The sequence below is a fragment of the Varanus komodoensis genome, unplaced genomic scaffold (assembly GCF_004798865.1).
Source record: "Varanus komodoensis strain SLA01 unplaced genomic scaffold, ASM479886v1 scaffold2, whole genome shotgun sequence".
NCBI lineage: Eukaryota > Metazoa > Chordata > Lepidosauria > Squamata > Varanidae > Varanus > Varanus komodoensis.
In genome coordinates this window covers 53977102-53993178 of record NW_025335568.1, presented here as the reverse complement: position 1 = coordinate 53993178, position 16077 = coordinate 53977102, and the positions used below count along the sequence as shown (strand labels likewise).

The window sequence follows — 16077 nt, the reverse complement described above, 5'->3', positions numbered from 1 at the left end:
ACAAATAGAACAATTTAGATTAGACCTGTGCTCACTTTTACTTTGAAGCAAAATTTTAATATTTTTCTTACATCTCCATAATGGCATCTCTCTCTCTCAGTCTCTCTCTCTCTCTCTCTCTCTCACTCACACACACACACACACAGAGAATGCCCTACATTGACCTGGTTTGCATGTAATGCTAAACCATGGTGTGAGTTGCTGAAATTTGGCTGAATCCAAATGTCTGAATCCAAGTGTCTGAATCCATCTTGCCAATCAAACTATGGTTTGCTAACCAGCTACAAACCACAAATAGAAAACATGATTTGTTGTTGGTTTATGAAGTCTGGCTTGTTTAAACCATGAGTTCTCTGTGTTGAAACAAAGGTGCCAGACAGAGCAGCTTGAAAAAGAAACTGTTCTAAAATGGCAAAATCGGCAGGACAGAAACAAATTGAAAATTGAAAAAACAAGCTGTGCTTTGTTTGTTCATTTGCAAGACAATTCATAGCTATTTTATATATTTATTTCATTTGTATGTGACCGAATAGCCAAATTTCTCTGGAACATTCACAACAATGAAAACCATAAAATACAGTAAGACAGAAACAATATCAAGCTTAAAAGTTTAAAACTACACTAAAAAATTAAAGAACAAACAAAATAAAACCCAGCAGCAGTGCAAAGATTTGGAATACAATGACAGATTTAAAATAGCAGAAATGGAAAGACTAAATAAGTTAACAGCTACAATATCACATCAGAGTGAAGCAGTTAAGATCTAAAATACAATAACAGCACAGTTCTTTGGCCCCTAGGCCCACACTGGATGGCCATAGGATTTTTCACAACTCCACCTCTGACCTTAGAAACAGAGGACCTCTGAACATTCTGTGGCTAACCGGCATGGGGATGGAAGTGTCTTCTTGCCTGCTAAACTAATTCCTTATGGCAGGAGAAAACTAGACTGGTCTACTACCCTTTCTTCTGAATAAATCGCTCAGGAATGGACAAACAGCAGATTCCCAAATATTTTGGACTTCAACTCCCAGCACTTTTGACCATGTTAGCAGGTGTTTCTAGGAGCATTTGAAGATCAACCTTTGGTCCTTCCCAGATCTACTATGGCTGTTAGTAATCAGTGTGCTTTGGCTAGTGTGTGGTCTAAAAATGCAATTAATCAATAAAAAGCTAGCAGCCACCTGCAAATGGCTTTCTTGTTCCTAAAATCAAGCTTGACCTATGTATAATTTCTTTCCTATATACATACCCAGATGGTCTGGCAAGTTGTGTTGAGTGAGCATTTGAGTTCAGCTAAGTGACTAATCAATTCTCCTAAAAGCAGTACAATTACTTGAGGAAATGAGGCTGGCAATTCAGCTAGACAATTAAGACAAAGCTCCCCAATGCAGATAAGAAAAATAATCATGGAGCAGTCAAGAAGCATTTCGCAGGAATCCATATATCTCTTATGTTCAAATGAAGAGGCCTGAAGGAGGATGGAATCCATCTCAAAATGAAAACAGTGCCCTAAGACAGCCTTTCCCAACCTGGCAACCTGTAGGTGGACTATACCTCCTGTGATCCCCACTCAGGGGATGCAGGAGGTTGTAATCCAACACAGCTGAAAAGTACCAGATTGGAGAAACCTGCCCTAATGGAACATCTGTAAAGTTACACATTCGGCCTTTGAGCCCCGTTTGGCATTCAAATCAACCATGAGGTTAAAGCCTCTGTCCCCTTTGTCATGTGCTTGCCACTGGTCAGAAGCTGCAGCGCAGAAGTGTGGAACCTGTAGCAAGTTGGCTGCTTGACCCATGAAACTCCCCTAGTCCGGACTTCTCCATCATCAAAGGAGGCAAGCAGGGTGTCCCATGGACACAATTCCATGCTGGCTCTGTGCTGCAGAGGCCTGCCCTCAAATACAGGGAGGAGGTGGGAGCCTGCGGGACCATGCGATGGAGGAGACAGAGCTATCACTTTCCTCCCCAGTATGCCAGTGTGCGCATCCCTGCTTGCTCTCATGAGATGCTGACTGTGTAGGAGATTTGAGCATTCCAAAGGGGGCTGAGGTTAATCTATATTTATGTAATATTAAGACTTGAGACTATAAACAAATGCACTCATTTTAGTCCACAAATTCACAAGTTGCAAACTCATTTAGCAAAAGGAAAGGAAATGCATTTTCAGAATATGAACTGTAAGACGGTGCCTCTTTTCTGTGCTTCATTTCTCCCACAGGGTTCAGTCTGTGGGGCTCGAGCAAATTGGGGCAGGAACTTTATGAAAATCGGAAGGACCACTACAGCGGGTTATTGTTATGATGGATTCTGCCTTGTCTATGTGCTCCCATCTGAAAGTGAGAACTTGAAGAAATTGGGACCCCGGGGACCTTTAAGAAAAATAATAGCTCTGTCCCTAACAACAATTTGCTACACTATCTGTTTGATTTATTCTTTCTTATATTTAGATCTTGCCTTTCTCTTTTCAAAAGAAAAGCTCAGGTGCATCATCATTTTTGTTTTTGTTTTGTTTGCATTGTTTTTTAATGTGAAGTGTGTGAGAACCAGCAAGTATGCTAAGATCACCTAAGTTTGCGTGTGAAATGGCACAGATATCTAACATGAGACTAAGAAAAGTAAGACAACAATGTAAGATTTAATGTAGTAACACAAGTGCAGCTCCTTCTAGTAACTCCCAGCACAGTGTTTGTATGTCACAGATGAGACATTAAGTTGATTCAGGATTGTATATTGGAATTTTGTTTTCCAAGGAAATGAACAAGAAATGTTTTAATAAATAAATAAATAAATAAACTAAGAGTCGAATATTGATTTCAGAGAGGAAAAAATCAATGAAGGAAAAATAAAAGATCAGGCACAAAAATGGACACCTTTGGTGTTGTTCCTTCTACTAGGCTCATTGTATTTAGAAGATGGATACTTCAGTTTTCTCACAGAGACACAAAGAAGCTTACAGTAAATATTGCAATGGAGCAATTTGTTTTGATGCAGATTCACATTTTGAAGCCGCTTACTATTTAGCTGTTCATGCTGAGTTTCACATTTTTGTGACTCCACTGGCACGCTGTATTTGCCTGCATTTTTGTGCATCCAAAGATTAGGAGTCCTCTTCAGGCAGAAGAATTTTTGTGTCCCAAGAGCATGAAACTTGAAAAGAAATGATCCAGAGATGGAGTGGCTGATTTGCTAACTTGGGTACTTCCAGGGTTTATCTAGTTTTGTCAAAAATCTGCCTATACATTTTGGCACTACACTGGATGAAAACCTGATTCCTGAGAACCTTTGCTGAAGCCAAGTGAAGAATGGGAAAAAATGGAAACGTAAATATTTTTTTACGTGAAAATAACCTCAGTACTTGTTTTCTTCACAAAAGAAAGGGGCCTTAATCCAGCAAGAAGGATCCATATGCAGAAGCAGGGCCATCATGCACATCTGACATGGCAGGCATGTCATGAGTGAAAACAGCTGGACCAAGGGGTCAGGCTAGATGGCTTGGGAGACCCCTTCTGACTTGCTCTGTTTTTTTGTTTCTATCTGGATAAGATAAACACTGCTCTTTGATGCCTGCTGCCAATAGCTATGCCTAATGAATTTGAAGAAGAATGACAATATTGCTTGGTTTGTTTTCTGATAAGAACTGCAGAATTCACAACATTCACAAATCTTCATAAGTGGGATGGAAAGAAATTGAGAGTTAAACCACTTAAATTTGGGAGAACGTTTAACCGCCAAATCTGTCTATCTTTACTCATTGAACCTGGCTGAAATACCCTTTTGGTATACATGGAGATGTTAATCTTATCCAAAATGACCAGCTGTACTCTCAACAAGACCTGGATTCAAAATAGATCCTTTTAAAAAAATAGTAATGCATAGCATTGCATCTGAAAGGTGCTCATCCTGCATCCTGATGACAGAAGAGCTCCTCTTCTACCTCTTACATCAGGCCAGAGTAGAAAACGTGATGCTTTCCAGGTGTTTTTGGCTCCAACTCCCATAATCCCTGTCCATCGGACATGCTAACTGAGGCGGATGACTACCAGAGCACCCCACTGGCCACAAGCTGCCCAGCCCTGCTGCAGACTTTCTTTTAATGGGCCAGTAATAATCTTTTTATTTATTTATTTATTTATTTATTAAAACATTTTTATGCCGCCCCATTCGCCGAAGCCCCATTCTTTGTACCTGAAACAACTGTTGAATGTTCCAGTGCTTGTTTCATTTCAGTGCAACGGTCCAACAACATCTAAAAGCACCAGGTCACCTGCCCCGGTGCTAGAATATTGCATGAGAAACACAAAGCAAAGCCCAAAGCTGTTGTTCCATTTGTGCAGAAGTTTCAGCCTTTTGATAGCCATCAACTCTATTAGTGCTTGTGCAGACATTTGCACCCAGTGCTGGAATGTTCCTTCCTCTGTCCACCGCGTGTGCCTAGACATGCTAATTTATTTATTTATTCATTTATTTTAAATTTTATATGCCATCCCAATACTAAAAGTCTCTGGACAGCTTACAAAAAAAAAAGAAAGAAAGAAAAGAAAACCAAAAAAAAAAAAAAAATCAATCATAACAATGACAATACACAGCACACTGCATCCGATAGGATACAAACAAGGATAAAACCAATTAACTGTTAAAATATCGGGAGAATAAAAAGGTCTTCACCCGACGCCAAAAAGAATAAAGTGATGGCACCAGGCGAACCTCCCTGGGGAGTATGTTCCATAATTGGGGCACCACCCCTGAAAAGGCCCTTCTCTAACTAATTGCCTGCATTGTCTTCCTAAGACTGGTCAGAAGAGAGCATGCAGGTTTAAGCAGAAGAAAGTCCTATGGCTCCCAGTCCTCCCCAGAGAGCCATGCTGGCTGGGGAACGTTGGGAGTTGTCAGGGTTTATCTGTCTTGACACGAATAGGATTGTGCTTGCAGCATTTCTAGCCTTCAGCCTTTATTTCCTGACTCTGTCCAGCTCAGTCATGCTCACCAAACTCTGAGCTACAAAATCACGAGCAAGCCAAATATTTATCTGAATAATCAAGCAAAAAAGTAGATAAGGAGTATGGCATATAAAAGGCATGGTAAGACTCGAAGCTCAAACCAGAGTGACCTTTAAAGTGAGCTAATTCAGGCCCTTTGCCAACTGACCCTAAATGAGCTCATTTGAGGAGAGATCATTTTGAATGAAATCACAGGAATCTTGCTCACCTTTGGCTTTGCTTTAATGCTTTCTATATTTTATTGTTGAAATCCATTTCTATAACACAATATTAAGCACCTTGGTGATTGTATGGGCAAAAGAGATGGGAGCAATAATTTAAACAAATCCCCTCTAAAAATTATCACAGAGGATGCCCAATCTATTTGCCCACGCGATGTGACAAAATGAAGAACTGGAACAGCTACACTGAACAGCACTCCTGTAATTTCAGCCAAGAAAGGATAAAAATTTGCCTTTCCCTGTAATTAAATAATGCAGAAATTGCAATTTATGTAATTGTTGCAGATCATACAGAAGCTTTTTTTCAGTGGCACACACAGTTGGTGTCTCCACTTGGTCTCAGCAGGGTTGCAAGCTTGCCGGCAACTCCCCAGGTGATCCTGTGCACAAAGACAGATGCAACTTGTATTTGCCAAGCAAGGCTGAATACCTTTGGAACACTGTGTCTCCAAGGGGCTACATCATTCTGTCTTTTTGAAATGAAGCAGAGCCCTCCAATTTGACTGGGGCCTGATATTAATGGTTCTACTGGAGACATCATCATCCTTAGCATTTATACAGTGCTTTGAGTGTCAAACTGTTTCACACAGATTTTGAATCATCCTTGCATCAGCTCCGTAAGGTAGTATTCCTCCCACCACTGCTCGGGCTCCGGTTGAAATGGTTGCTTGCTGAAGACTCACGACTGAGGCAGGAACTTAATTCAGACTGTGGAGGGGGTAAATGCTCTGCCTTTCCTCTTTATGTAACTGCTCGTGCAAGCAGGTGAGATCAGTGTGAGGTGGGAGAAAATATGGTTGAAGGACTGCAAAACCTGAATCTTCTCTTGAAAGAGAGATTTCAGAAAATAGCCAGTTCCAGTAAGGCTTTTTCAGTCTGACTAAACAATAAACATATATCTTGCATAAATACCAACACTCGCCAGCCACTGAGATCCATAATCACAACAGAGTTGAGAATGAAAATTATGCTAACCTTCCTAGTAGATTTTAGTCTATTACTAAGGAAATGAATTAAATTTATAGAAGATCAATATTCATATGTAAAGTTTAAAGCCTATATCTGTTAAAAGCCTGTATTTGAAAACTGACAATCCATCGCTTAAGCACTATTCTCCATAACCTGAATGAAGTGAGAATTAAATCCAACTTAGGTCATAGCAATGCAGGGCAGAGGGAAAATAATCTTCTTCTTGGGTATGTGTTCTCTCAAGTTTTAATTCAAGCACAGCTTGTCATGCCTCCTCTCTCTCTCTTGCTCTCTCTCACACACAAACATGGTTTGTCTGATTCAGTATACAAACCTAGTTAATACAGCAAGCATTTATTCCACGCTTTAGAGTGCACTGCACAAAATTCCTCACACACATTGCCTTGTTGCCCTCTTTACATCAACCCTGAACCTTCCTTCCTTCCTTCCTTCCTTCATTTATGTCCTACAAAGGGCTCAAGGCTGCTTACATCATTCTCCTCCTCCATCTTATCCCCACAACAACAACCCTGCGAGGTAGGTTGGGCTGAGAGCCTGTGACTGGCCCAAAGTCACCCAGTTGGCTCCATGGCTGAGTGGGGACTAGAACCCAGATCATCTCAGTCCTACCCTCTTAACCACTACACCACACTGGCTATCTCATTACCATCTCATTACCACCACAGCCACTGGTGTTGCAGATATGAAACCGAAAACAAATGAAATTTGTAGGATCCCTGACTATTCTGGCTGGGGCTAATGGGAGCTGTAGTTCAAAACTCCTGGAGAGAACTAGGTTGGGGAAGGCTGCCTTAAGACCACCTAGTAAGTTTCTGTCAAGGATAAAGTAGAATTTATGAGCATGATTTATAGCTCAGACTTTTAGCCAATATACGATAAAGCAGCATTGAGGAATCTATAGCTTCCAGATGTTTTTGGAATACAACTTCCATCATCCCTGATCATTGGACATGCTGGCTGGGGCTGATGGGAGTAGGATTCCATCTGAAGGGTCAAAGTTTCCTCACCCCTCTCAACTGGAAGCTGCTTCTAAATGAGGCTGCCTTACTGATGGTCCCTTCTCAGGTTCGGGTTATTCAAAATAGAACAATGGGATGAAGAAAGAGCGACTGGAACATGGATGAAGAAAGGAGAACTTGCACTGTGTGCCTACGTATTTTATTTATTTATCTGAAGCGTATTTGTTGCCACTCTTTAGTCACAGCTTTCAGAGTGGCTTGCATATCCAAAGCAATAAAATGCCATCGTTGTTACGTGCCATCTCTCATGGCCTTCAAGATGTTCCCGTCTTGACTGTCTTGCTCAACTCTTCTAATTTCATGGCTGTGGCTTCTTTTATGGAATCAATCCATCTCATATTTTGTCTCCCTCTTCTTCTGCCTTTGACTCTCCCTAGCATTAGTACTATAGCCTCAGTCTCATCATGTTTGCTTCCAGGGCAAGTTCTGGCTTGATTTGATCCAGGACCCACTTGTTCATCTTTCTGCCAGTCCAGGAGATTCCCGAAACTTGCCTCCAGCACCATGTTTTGAATGCAGCAATCTTCTCCCCGTCAGCTTTCTTCACTGTCCAGCATTCACACCCATACAGAGTGAAAATGTTGAAATACTGTGGGCTGATTTCTTAGCATATTCTGTTTGGAGGATAAAGGTGAGGGATATCCATGCTATCTGAAGCTTCACTGAAGAAGAGTGGAATAAACACAGGCTGGGCCAAGACATTTTGCTGCCCGAGACAAAGAACAAAATGTTGCCCTCCTTGATTCCACAAGGCTGACTGGACTGGCGGCTGAATCTTAGTTCAGCACTAATGCGATAGTATCCTCTGCCAAACGAGGAGATCAGCCTAGTTCAAGAACTGGGGATGGCTGGGAAACACAGGAGGAGGAGCTGGATAGTTGCTGCTGCTGCTGACCAGCTGACTGAAGCTGTTGCCTCACACTACCTTATGGTAGGGCCGGCCCTAGATCACATGCACTTATATATCTATACAAAAATGCTTCCAAAAGGACAGCTTGTAACCTTTTCTTGCTCTGTAATTATAGAATGCATGTGGGATCCATAACACAATGTTGCAGGATAGGCTCCTGATGCAAGTGGGCAATACCTACTTTGGAGATACTATAAGCTGTTAGGGACTCAAGAAAGAAATTTCCCTTCCCTTCTTCCATTCCCTTAGCTTTCCATTTTTGTGATCCAGCTGACACTCAACAGGAGACCAGTGAACATTTCCAAGGGGTTTTTTTGGTGTTATATGTTTGCATTAGGCTTATGCCGAACCTTTCCGGAACCCAGTTCCATCAGATTTCCTGTCAGACGACTTTAGATGGTCATCCCCCTCTAAGGAAGAAAGCCAAGCCCAGAAGAAGCCCGTGAGCATTCAAAGGCCCCTGGCTGCACAAGCAGGAACCTTTTGCTGCTGCTGTTCCTGGTGGCCAACCTGACTCATCCCTTGCTGCTGGTGGCGCATGGGGAAAGGGGGCAGGTGAGCAGGTGTGCCAGCCGCCATTCCCAATGCCCAGTCAGTGCTTTGCTTGCACTACATGTGGGGTTCAATTGCTCAGTCCCTGGGCCACCGAAAAGCAGACCAGAGCCCAGGAGGTTGGCAGACTTTCCACCCCAAGTGGATTCCTCACACATCCCTCATTTGCATTCCATAATTTTCACCTGAGCATGCTGATTTCCTGCCTGGATCCAGTCCTATTGGCATGGGTACATCGAGTCCACCATTACTGCATAAGGAATCAGCACCGCATTCATAAAAGCACAGATCTGATGCTACCTTGATGTATACACATATGACAAAATGACAACCATTCATATTTCAGGTTTGCACATACCATCCAGCCCATTATGATGATGGCTGTAGTTTCTCTTTCCCAAAATACTTAATGATGAATGGCCAGGGGGAGCCAGCAATCGCTTTGCCATTGAACTCTGAAGGCTGGGTGTTGACTTGATTATATTAGGCTTCATTGCAGGATGAATCTCTGTAATTTTTTTCAAAGGAAATGGTTGTGGTTACGTCAAATAACAGCAGTAATAATTTTGGAGACTGTGCGTTGTTGCTTTTCTGCTTCCTGGTAGAATGTGGCTAAAAACTTGGATTACTATTATATGCTCCAGATATGCATTTCATAGGTGGAAAGAATGGAAAAATGCACTGTAGTTTCCATGAAGTTTCGGTAACTATTGCTCTGAAAAGAAAAGCCACTGAAACCAATTCTTCTGCAAAATTTAATCAAAATGGTGTATTAGGGACACCTTGTTATGGCCATTTTTTGGCACTTGTTCCTTCAAAATTGCATGTATATCGAATTAGCTGTTTGCCAGATTTCCTGTAGTCAAGCAGACACAGTCCAGATATTATTAACTCTGCACTGACAATTTGTCTCCTACAGTCACATCTCTGCATGCAGAGAGATTAGGAGATGCAGGCACCTCCTAAATCTTGTTAGCAGAGCCAGGAAATGTCCTTGGTAGAATCCCTGAAGATATGGAAGACCAGCTTCCCCCAGTTTCCTGTACCCCAGATGTGTCCAACTGCAACTCCCATCAGTCCCAACCTGTCTGGGGTACTGGAAGTTGTAGTCCCACACATCTGGGGATGAAAAGTTGGGAAAGGCTTTAGTAAACAATGCTAAGCTAAATGGACCTCTGACATTGTCAGCTCAAGACATTTTGTTGTCTATAGCCAAGGATAACATAGCAGTTCTCCACAACCTTTCCATGCACAGTCTGATCACACTGGAGCTGTATTCAGCGTTTTTCTGAGAATAGCATCCTTCAGCCTATCGGAAAGTACTCAGGAAACTTAATGGGTCCACAGCAGTCTAGCTTAAAGGACAAACGGAAATTGGTGGAAAAGCACCATTACCTGGGGTAGCTGACTCATTCTGCCTAATGGCAGGGCAGGCTTCCTCGCTTTTGGCCTGACTGGGTGAAAGCTAACTTCCATGAGTACTGCCAGTTCACCTCTAGTGCTGGAGGCCCCAGTGTTTTTATTTGATAGCTTTATTCTGTCATTTTTCAGTGAACCACTTTGTTTGGCTTAGGAAAGATAGCACAGAAATATCATAAACAAATGGGAAAAGTTCTAACCTTGTTCTTCCTGATCTGTTGTTTTTCTACATTCTCCTAAAAAGCACCCTTAAATATTATTTACATCATGCTCATTTTAGTTGAATGTCCTTTGCCTAATAGGATTAATTAAGTAGCATCATCTTAGGATTCATTTGGTTTAAAGAGCACTTACCCAAGTATCCAATGATACATGATAATGATTTTCTAGTGCTTTTAATCTTCAAAGGATTTCCAACAAATTCACAATGTCTGTCAGCATCTGGGAATTGAAGAAAGAACATTATTTAGGGAGGGCAAAGAAGGTATATAGCAGCAATGACAAACAAGCTTCTATTTTCAAGCTGTCTTAGAGTGCCTCAGAAGTTTATGGAGGTTCCCCCATTGAAAAAATTAGGAATGGCCAAAAAGTTTTCCTGGAAGGTAGCTTGTCCACACCCTTTTGCTTGGCAATGTGCAGCTGTGGAAGAACATCTTGAGGAAACATTCAGAGGTCACATGGATTGGGTCTGGACAACATGAAAACCCATACTCAAGGGCTGAATGTAATTTAAATCTGGGTTGCTGCTGAACCATTCTCTAACCCCATCATGGCTTGTTAACCATGAACAACCCATGAAGATAAGCCATAGTTTGTTGTTGGGTTGTGAACTGTGGGTTTTTTACCATGGTTAGTTATCTCGGATGGGTTCAGACAGCACGATAACCTACATTTCAACAGCCCACACTCAACCCATGGTGCGGCCATTGTCTCTACATGAAGTGAGCATGCATTCTCTATGTCCTAAAATCTATAACAAATAGGGAGTCTGTGGCAGAGGTTAATGATGCTCAGAAACCTCTTAGATGGAGGTCCACAGACACCATGATGGCCATCAGTGGTGTACCAACCTCACCACAGAGACAAATCAAACTGGAAAGGGATTCCCTACAGGGCTACAACTGAGACATTTTGCTGCCTGAACTGACCCCAGATGCCTCCTCACATCCCAGCACTGAAGTTTTCTGCATCGCTGAGATGTCAGTTTGTGCCTTCATGTCCTCACAGTGCCAGATGAAGCAGGTCAGGACTGGCCCTGGTTACCTGGAAATCTCATTCCTGCTGTGCACACAGTAGGTGAGGAACTCTCTACCTACAAGATTTTCCTGGCCCCAATGCAGGCAGGGTTCCAGTGTTTGCAGAAGCTTTCTGTGTGCAGCTTCCCACAATGACATTCCTGCATTTCAACATTCTTTGCCCCTTCATGTGAGTAACCTGTGAAGTGTAAGACCAGCCACAGTGGTTGCTATAAAATGAAGCCTGCCTCGTGGCACCACACTAAAAACAAGACCACCTCATGAGATCATGAATCTTTTTTTGGTGTGCATGAAAATGCTGCAGAAATGGTTTAGAAAAAATAATGATTACTTTAAAATGGCAGCTACTAGGAAGAAGAAAGCACAACTGGTGTGCTGATAAATACTATAGAGACAACAATGCGTGATCAAAAAGACAGCTGTAACAGCCAAACAAAAACAAAAGAGACAGATGCAAGGTTAAATTCTTGACATATTTGCATGCTGACAAGTTTCAAAAGATTTCCTTTTGTCGAACGGAATTTAATTCTTCAAATTCTCCAAATGATACTCTCTGCTTCTGACTACCAGGAGCAAAATTTTACCGACTCATTCACAGCCTTGATAAAGAGAAATCTCTGAAAATGCATTGGCACAAAAATACACTAGGAACCAAAACTTGTAGCTGCCTGGAATTATAATCTGGACTGACTCCTGAACCGAGGCAGTGCTGCGAAGGAGCAGAGGCACCCCAATTCCACTTCGATTGCAAAGGAACAATGGCCCTTTCAGCAGTGGTGGAACCCAAGTCCAGTCCATGAGTTATTTTGGAAAATATGCATGGTCAAGGGGCTTGGTAGAACAGGGCAGGGTTGTTATGGGGGTGGGGGTGGCATGGCCATCGCCACAGTTGCACACCTGCTGTGGGCTCCAAGAGCCCCCAAACTTGCTCATCCCCGTCACCATGGCAACCTGCTTGCTTGTCCACCTCTTGCTCTGGCCCAGACAGCTGTGCTGGGGTGAAGAAAGCTCTCCACCTGGTAGCAGTGCTGAGGAGGAGAAGCAGCAGCAGCAGCAGGTGACCATGCTGGCAAGGAGGACAACTCCAGGAGGGAAAGGTGTTTGGCATGGGTGTGTCGGCCAGTTCACAAGCTCTTAATGAAAAGCCGAGGGACCGCGAGCATCTGGGGTGCCCAGACAGTGGCAAAGACATGGTCTGGCCCATAAGAAACTCCATCCATCCATCCAGCCGCCTGCCTGCACTTCCCTCCCAGGGCTAGACTACAGGGCTAGCAGCAAACCCCAAACTGAAACGCTAGCATATCCCTGTTTGGAGAAAGAGACGGAGGTCATACGAGATGTTAAGAGGGGCACGTTGCTGATCCCAGCCCACACCCCACACCTCACTGGCGACAGCAAGTAAAAGGCGCTGGGTGGCGTGATGCCCTTGGGCCCGAAGCAGCCAAGGAAGTGGGTGGGAGTGGGGAAACGTCCACTGGGCAGGGGCCAGGGGCCGCCCCGCTTAGGGTCTGCTTCAAGCAAAAGCCTTGAGCGAGTTGTCTCCTCTTGACCTAGCCGGCCTCACACTACAGTTCCCAGAGGCAGTTCATCCTGAGACGTGGGTCATCCCCAAAGATCTAAATGAGGAAGAATTAATCTGTTGCTCTATTTTATTTCCATAAAGCAAAGGCACCAAGAAGTCCTTCACTTTGAATGCCTTGTGCCTGTTCTTTTGGTAGCTCCCTGTGTCTCTAAAACTTCAGCTTTTATGCAGGTCTTATTCATTACATAAGGCAGGTTTTTGTTCAGATTTTGGCTCTGTCCCTGCACAGGGATGTTTGCATTGTTATCCAGTGCCAGATGAAGACTTTATATATCAACTGGATGGGATACAGGAATATTGTTACCTCATAAAAGTATGAGCAGCGAACCTACTGCAGAATAAAAGCAACAATAGCTACAACAAAGCTCAGGCAATTAAGTGTTCTATAATTAGCTGTCACCCAGACTGAAAAGCAATGACATCCGAAACTTAGCATGCTGTCACTAATGAGGAACAGTCTTAGAATCAAAATATGAAAAACACCTAATGATGTTGTGTTTACCACCAGATTCTGCCTTATTTATTTTGTGCTTTGAGACCTCAACTTTCCTCCGAAGGACTCAAGACTGTCTGCCTGTTTCTCCTCAGCCACCAATTTTAGCTCACCACAAGCCTGTGAGGTAGAGGATAACTAGCCCAAGATGACTCTGTGAGTTTATGGCGTATGGGGCTTGACTCTGGAGCACGTCATCTTCTAACTACCATGCCACAATTTGTGTGCTCAGGACACTCTATCCAGTCCAGCCCCCAAAAGTGCATGCACCCTCTTCAAACTGTTCCACTGCTTACATAGAAGATGGCTCCACTGTGTCACTTCATGAGACAAAGGAAAATTTGCAAGCGGATCAAAAGGCTAAGAAAAGGCTGAATGTGCTTGAACAATAATACTTTGGCAGGCCTCCTTTTTAGACCTTTGGCACGATTTATGCGCAGGCACACTTTTCTCGATTTATCTCCACAAGAAGGATCTTGCTCATTTCTGTCATCTGGAGATATCCTAAAGTTCTCCATCATTCAGCAAAAGTATTCTCTGTCATGGAGACAGATACCCTCACAAACAGAAGAATAGGCCCAAAGCCTGGTTGCCTCAGTTCACATGAGCAACCATTTCTGGAGAAGAATTACAGCCACATACGCCTCTTGAAGATGGAGACCATACAGCATATAATCTCCCCCCTTTCCACAGAGCATCTCCCCCCCCCCCCGCTTTCCCTCAGAGCATGTTTGTTCGTTGCTGTTGAGGCATGGATGGTGCAGCAAAGCCTCTGTGTTATCACAGAATAGTCCTGCCCAAAGAGAGGTTGGGTCTCAGACAGCAACCATTTCCAGGCATCATGCATTAATTTGCCCTTACCGAGAAGAAAAAAATATAGAAAGTTAAAATGGAAAGCAGTATATACATGTGCATGCCAGTCCCTATTTTGTAGTTCCCGTCTGGGTTAGGAAACAGATTGAATAATCAGGAACACAGGAAAACTACCTTGAACTCAGAGCATTAGTACACCCATCTCAGTATTTTCTGCTTCAACTTTCCCAGCTTTGGTGGCCTCCAGATGTTGGTCATGTTGGGCAGGACCGATGGGAGCTGTAGACTAAAACATCTGGAGAGCACCAGATGTGGGAATCCTGGCATGCAATGATTTCAGACAGAGTGGCTTCTCTACCCTTCCTGGAGCTACTAGGAGTTGAGCTATGGGCATCTCAATAAGCATATTTATACTCAGTTACAAAAGCACAACTCTTCATCAAGCCCATGTTCACAAGACACCAAACTAGGACCTGCAGTTCTCTGGCCGCAGCCTTCCTTGGCAGGCACCCATTCACATGCACATCCCCTCTCAAGTCCTCACTTAATCTGCCAACAAAATGCATCATATGGATGAATTCTATTGAGGATTAGGAACATTACAGATTCTGTTCCATCCAACTTCAAATATAGATGTTGCTCACTGGTCATGGGTCAAGGATGACCTCCATGTTTGGAGTTGTAGGAATTTTAAACTAATCTAGAACAAAGTAGCATTCAGGAAAAAATTTGGCACAACATTTGATGTTACTTAAAAGGGAAACATGTGGAAGCAAGAGATATCCTTGAGCAACAAATCTGCAAATTCTTCCTTTGGATTGTATAAAAGCAGCACAGAAAGATGACTCACTTGCACACAGTATTCAGAGCCACCAAGAGAGGACTGCGCAAGAGCTGGGACCGTATTTGTGTTTAAGCTCCTATCATTAGGAGTATGTGCACCGTGGAATATGGCTAATAGAGAAGATTCAAAGTAGGATCCTTTTTCAGTGTAAACACAGAAGAAGAGCCCTGTTGGATGAAACCAAAGGCCTGTCTAGTCCAGCATTCTGTTTGCACAGTGGCCAACCAGATGTCTGTGAAATGCCCATTGTAAAGACCTGCTTTTCCTGTGCAGAGCGAAGGCTGCCCCCACTGGTCTGCTGGAGAAGACAGGCTGACCTTCCTTTGCCCGTGTTTGATTCTTGCTGCTCTTGCCTGACCCTGCCCTGCTCCTGCAACATCCTCACCAGGGTTTGATCCTTGCCTGCTACTGGCTCCTACTCTTGCCAGGCCTTTTCTGCCAACTTCTCGATGAGGATTCATTCTCACCCTGCCTCCATCCTTGCAGGCCCTTGTGATCTGGTCTAGGTGACTCCACTGGACACATTCTGGAGCTGAGACCCACAAAGCCGGATGGGAGTGCAATGCCCTCCCACACTGCCCAGTAACCAGTACAGAGAGACATATTAACTCAGGTATACCAGGTTCAACATTTAATCAGGTTTGGCATTTCTGTTTTGAATACATGGCTTCCATGGAAGGGAATTTTTCACCAAAACCATCTATCTTTCCAAACCTGAATGTATGCAAAGGACTTCCCTACCACCACTGAGGTTCTTGGGGCCTTCAGGACACCATTAGTCACTTTAAGGGGGCTTCAAAATCCAACACTTTCACATTTGGCCAACTGAAACTTTGAGGAACTACATAACTTGCAGCCCACCTGTTTTGTTCAAAATGCTCAATGTAAGAATAGGACAATTTAGTGTTGCAAATTTTGAAGCCACTCCTGCAACAAATCAGACTATATGGACACCAAAATACTTTTCAATCCAAAC

The 16077-nt window shown here is 43.3% G+C and overlaps 1 protein-coding gene across 1 annotated transcript in view; it reads right to left on the bottom strand.

Annotated features, from left to right (window-relative positions):
• MTA3 (metastasis associated 1 family member 3) overlaps positions 1 to 16077 on the bottom strand; it is a 146360-nt gene that overhangs the window by 33332 nt on the left and 96951 nt on the right. The window contains exons 15-16 of the mRNA XM_044429189.1: positions 10468 to 10554; positions 9053 to 9202 (exon numbers count right to left, since the gene is read on the bottom strand). Of these exons, the coding sequence (XP_044285124.1) occupies positions 9053 to 9202; positions 10468 to 10554 (237 nt within the window). The remainder of the gene's footprint in view (positions 1 to 9052; positions 9203 to 10467; positions 10555 to 16077) is intronic.